General features: G+C 31.9%; 1 protein-coding gene across 1 annotated transcript in view; it reads right to left on the reverse strand.

Annotated features, from left to right (window-relative positions):
- Window positions 1-6,068, reverse strand: part of Rngtt (RNA guanylyltransferase and 5'-phosphatase) — a 265,607-nt gene that overhangs the window by 47,957 nt on the left and 211,582 nt on the right. The window contains exon 14 of the mRNA XM_010633261.3: window positions 2,543-2,609. Coding sequence (XP_010631563.1) covers window positions 2,543-2,609 — 67 coding nt within the window. The remainder of the gene's footprint in view (window positions 1-2,542; window positions 2,610-6,068) is intronic.

A 6,068-nucleotide genomic window follows, 5' to 3' on the forward strand; every position in this document is an offset into this window, starting at 1 on the left:
ATATACACACACACACATATATATATATAAACTGAATTTTGGGAAACTTTAACGGTGCTGCCAACTTTGGAAAAAGTCATCCCAATTTACTGTGTTGAGTTGACATTGTACAGAAATGGACAGCCATATTGGTCTAGAAATGTTTTTTTTTATTTTTATTTTTTATTTTTTCCATGTATACAGGGATAACACATCACACTAAATATGTAAGGTCATATCTACGTGGGTTTGATTACAGAAACTAATAAAGTATTCTCTAAATAATGAAAAAGAATAAGATAAGAGTATAAGAGGGAGAAGCAATTTAAATATGTTCAGGGACCATTTTCATCTCCAGAATTAAGCATTATTTTAATGTTACATCATTGCCTTTTCTCTTTTACTTTCCTTTTTAGTTTTATTTTAGGATTCCCTATTTTTAATGTTCATACAGAGATTTCTTTAACTGAAATACCGAATAGTTTCTTTGGTGTGAAAAACTATAATAGTACACAGGATCCTAATGAGATAATTAATAATGTGAAATAGGAAGTAAAGGGCTAAAGGTGTAAGGAAAGTGGGAAGGGTGGGGGAAAGGTAATAAGGGAGAGGAAAAATATATGAGAAACTGAAAAAATGGAAATAAAGTGTTTGTAAATGGGGAGGGGAGGAGGGGGTGAAGGGAGGGCAGGGACAAGGGGAAAAAATGAGAATCAAGACCTATTATGTAAAGGTACAGAATCCCAATGATCAACTACTGTATTGTATACCTAGATTGTACCAATAAACTCAATTAAAAAAAAAAAAAAGAAAGGAGGAAAAACTGTCTCTTTTTAGCAGATCACACATTTATTATTTAGAAAGTACCATAAAATCACTTTCACAAGGTACTAGAAACTGGTTGTGGTAACCCTCGCCTGTAATTCTGGCATTATGGGAGCCAGAGGTAGGAGGCTTACAAGTTCAAGCCTAGTTTGGGCAACTTAATAAGATTCTGTTTCAAAATTTAAAAAATAAGAAAAGGGCTGGCAATGTAGAGTAACTCCATGTGAAGTCCCTGGGTTCAATCCCCAGGACTGTCTCTGCCAAATGTACTAGAACTAATAATTGAATATCGTAAGATTGCAGAATTTAAAGTCAACATACTTTTACAAATCAGTTCTTTACATGCTAGCAATAAACAACCAAAAACTGAACTAAAAATAATTTTCGCTAGCCTCAAAAATACGTATTTACTTTTAAAATGTGTAAGACCAATACACTTGAGAACAAAAAATTACTGAGAGATATTAAATGAAGAGAGATGAGATCTTCATGAATTAGAGGATTCACCAATTTTCCTCAGATTGATCTACAGATTCAATATAATCCCAACAAGCATTTTTACAGAAACTGGTTGTTCTATAAATTCACAGAAATGAAACAAATCTAGACCAGCCAAAAATCTGGAAAAAAAGAATAAAGCAGGAGGATTTATACAAGATTTCCTAACTTACTATAAAGCTAAAGTAATCATATAGTGTGGTATTGGTGGACGGACAGACACGTAGACCAATGGAATAGACCTATGCATTTACCTAGAAGAACTACAGGATAGTCTCATCCAAGAGAAAAAAAAAGCGTATGTCTATAGGAAGAAATGTACACAAACACTCTCAGTTTTATTTGGAAGAGCCCTGAACTAGAACTAATCCAGACATCAATGGTGAAAAGGTAATTTATGTTACAGCCACAGAATGGGATAATATTCAGCAATAAAAAAGTATGACCTTATCAAGCACAGTGTCACATGCATTGTAGGAAGTTGTGACAGGAGGATGGTAAGTTCAGTCCCAGTCTGGCCAACTAATCAACTTAGCAAAACTGTCTCAAAATTAAAAATTTTTATAAAGTACTGGGGATATGGCTCGTTGTGACAGTCCTGGATTTAAGCCCCAGTACTACCAAAAAAAAAAAAAAAATTAGTGCAAGAATTAGATGCACCCTGAAATATGTTGAATGAAAAAAGGCAAGGGAGAGAGAAAAAAAAAATCTAAATAATTCCATTTATATAAAGAACAACCCCACCCCCATAATTTCATCTAAAATGACACAAATCAGTTTAGTGGTGAGGAGAGGGAATTTCAAATACATTTTGGTATGTAATAGAGATGTTCATTATTTTGTTTGTAGTGATATTTTTCACAAGTGTATGTCAAGATCAAATTGTACACTTTATGTACTGTTTATTGCATGGAAATTATACTTCAATGAAGCTGTAAAAATGTTTTTAATGGTGTAAGGGTTAAAAGATTACTTTGTGTAACACTAACATTCTTTAAAATAATCAATGAGCTGTTTTGGCTGAAGTCAATTCTAATACAGTACTATACAGGCAAGAATATTAAAATACTGAATTTTAAAAGCTGAATGACTTCTTTAGCAAAAATACACAAAAACAAATGAAAATTATCACTTCAAATTTACAATATTTTTGACATGTTGATGTTATTAGTAAGTTCTTCATTGGTTCTAAACAAGTGAATGTCTAGGAAAAGCACACTAGAAAAAGAACAAATCATACCTTGATTTGTGCAAAGGGTCTTTCAAAACCTCCAACATAGAGAAGGCCAATATTCTGAGGAAGTAGCCTACAAGGGGAAAAAAACATAATTTATACAGTATTTTTCCTTGAGTGTAAAGTTTTATAATAATCAAAATTTCTACAACAGATTCTGTGAAAAACTGATTATCATGTACTATTTCTTGTCTTTTGTACTATGGAATAGTAAACAGTAAAGAAATAGGTCTTATTTTCAGAAAATAACTGGTAAAATATTAAGAAGGACAACAAAAAGAAAATTAACATATTTGTAATTCTAATAAAATTACTACATAGTAATAATGAAAGGAAATGAAATAATGCATATATTTAAAAATTTATAAGGATTCAACTGAAGAAATATTCAATGCGTGTCCATACTATGTAGCACAAGAGCTATATAAACCTAAATATTTTGGTTTCAAAAATCTAACAGTAAAACCTGACACATAAACAACCCCCCAAAAAAACAGCTTCTGAAAAGAGTATAGTCATGCCTTGGTACACAAGTGCTTTGAAGCTCATCAAATTTGGGATTTTATACACGCTGACATAAAAAATGTTGTCCCAATGCTCATCATTTGCATGTACAGGACATGCAAGGTTAAACTTGTCAGTGTCGATTGCCCTATGATTGTCTACCCTTCCCAGCCAAATCAATTTGTTTGGTATTCTTCAATTTGTATACTCATGCATCCTGGTCTGAACCAAGTAAGGACAATTACCCAAGTGTCACTGTATAATAACCTAAACCTTGCCAGTGGAAGGCAGTGGGGTACAGTTGCTATTGAGGTATCTGATAAAATTTTGAATAGATGGGATTTGGACTTAACCTTAAAGAGCTGGTAACACGAAGGGAAAAAATTTAAATCCTGAGAATATAAGAGACAAGTAGACAAGAGTAGATAAATAGCTACAATAAATAATAATTTAGTTAGAGAAGAGGACCTCCCCAAAAATTTGGAATAGATGGTGAAGAATTTTAAATGCCATATATTTTATTTTATTTAAAAAAGAATTTAGAGTCATACTTACATTTATTTGTTTGTTTGCAGTACTGGGGATTAAACCCAAGGCCACAGGCATGCTAGGTAAGCAGTCTACCACTAAGCTACAGCCAACACCCTTGGATTCACATTTAAAATAAATAAATAAATAAATAAATGCACATAGAAATACAAATCAGCCCATTACAGAGAATATAAAAAAATTTAAATAGTGATTCCTAGATTTCCTACATCATCTTTCCTTCCCCTTTCCATTTCTAAGATATCTATTATTCTTTATTATAGTACTGTCCTTTGAATGCAAGGAGTGCTGAGTTACATACATCCCTAGCCCCCAATTCTTCCTTTCTGTTTTAAATTTGTATTTTATTTGAGATAGGGCCTCGCTAAATTGTCATGGCTGGCCTCAAATTTGTTATCCTCATATTTCAGCGTCTTGAGTACCTGGGATTACAGGTATGCATCATACATACACCAACAAGATGTATATAATCCCTGACAGGATTGAAACATCATGAATAAAGAAATATCACCTCAAAACTGTGTTGTGGAATATGGTAGAGAGGAACTAGTACTAACGCAGGCTAGTGCAAAATATAAATATTTTTGTGTTTAAGCTAAATGTAGATATAGCTCATTCTTCTTATATCATAAGTCTTTTCCTAATAGACAATGTAAATAAATGGACACAATCCAGTCTTAACAGATAAATGAAAAGGAAAAAAAAAAAAATGCCGAATTACTTGCCCAAATTTCTAGGCCAAAATATTTCTCAGAGCTTTGATAGTTAACATTAATGGCTATCGAAGACAGGTAACAACTCTAATGATGTCTAGCACAGCTGTAAATTCTAATGGATGAATTTGGGAAAGGAAAATTAAATGGTATCTAAAGTACAGAAATAAATGCAAGCGCAAATAGAAAATCTGTAGTATACCAAACTGGGCTAATCACAAAAAATTAGAAAATTCAAGATTATCATGTCTTTTAAAAATTGACCTAATGAACTTTTTGCTTCAACAATTCTAGGATATACTTTCATTTATAACCTTACTTCTCTGAAAATAGGATGTCTCTGGTACTTAGTGGTAATAGTTATGAGGTGGTTGTATGATTATCTTCCAAATAATATGAATTAGTAGGACCATGAAAGCATACTCTCAAAGTAACTTAAGACTCTGCAAATTAATGCAGGTTTTCAATCTCCTGGAAACACACTCTATTCTCTAGTCTATTAGGGACTATTTCAGGTACTAAAGATGACTAACAATGTGAATAGTGGATGAACACAATTCTGAATTGAACCAATTTAGCAAAAACTTTTATATATATTTAGAATAGATGTGATGACTTTTACTAGTGTATTTCAACATATTGTCAAAGGCATTTGTATAGTGGATTCAAGTAAAAAGTATAAAAAATGTCCCAAAAATCTCAACAGTAAAATGGCAAAATTTTTAAACATCACTTGACAAATAAGAAATTAACCTAACCAAGAAAAGTTTAAACCACTGTTGGTATTACAAACTTAGTGCTCATTATAAATAGCAGCAATAATTTATTTCCTATACTGTATTAACAAATATTCACAAAAGCTTGAAAAACCCCCTTTTAGAAGTAAGAATAACTACTGTTCATACAAATAGATGCTAAAAAAAGGCAGAGAATAAAAACTGGCTGACATTTAAAAATCAATATGCCTCTAATTACTATGCATATGTATTTCAAGAAGCTTGCCAATATACTATTTTCTGTGCTCCTCCCTCTGACTTGCCTATCTAATCACTACCTTTTCCTAAACGAATTTCTTAAACATACTAGTTAACAACACATGTACCGCAATTTAAAGATACTATTCTTTCTAATTCATGCACCTATTATTCCATGCCATATATTATATTACTACCTTCATTTATATAGATTTTGAAATGGATAGCTTGAAGCTTGCTAAGCCTAAGATAATTAATAGCTTGAGAACATATACTCTTATTTTAAAATGAAACACTTTTTGAAATGTTTTTGCCTTTGAAGAAATTATTTTGCCAAACTATACATAATAATTGCCAAGTAACAGCCAGCGTTCTAACATGACAGGGTGCTCTTGTTCAACACAGCAATCACATATTCTAAATTCCCAGAGTAAGGCATTAATTATGCATTGATAGATACATTGATACATATATTTTAAAAGAAATCCTGATATTTAAAACTAGGTAGTTGTTTTGCCCTTAGTTAGGAGAAAATTACCATAGCCTATATAAAATTGCTAACAACCTCTAAAATATTTGCTTATAACTAAATGCTCCTACATTGTGTCATCAAAGATGTTTTTGGAATGCTGCAATGAAGAGGTACTGTTGAGGCAAAGGAAAATCTATAACTTTTGAAAAAATCAAGACAGGCAAAACCAGCTTTGTTTCAAACAGAATGTTGGAAGTGTTCTCTACTGAGCTACATCCCCAGTGTCTACCTATCCTTTCCTTTTTTTTTTTTTTTTTTTT

This window comes from Fukomys damarensis, unplaced genomic scaffold (genome assembly GCF_012274545.1).
Source record: "Fukomys damarensis isolate Sample0158 unplaced genomic scaffold, DMR_v1.0_HiC HiC_scaffold_14, whole genome shotgun sequence".
NCBI lineage: Eukaryota > Metazoa > Chordata > Mammalia > Rodentia > Bathyergidae > Fukomys > Fukomys damarensis.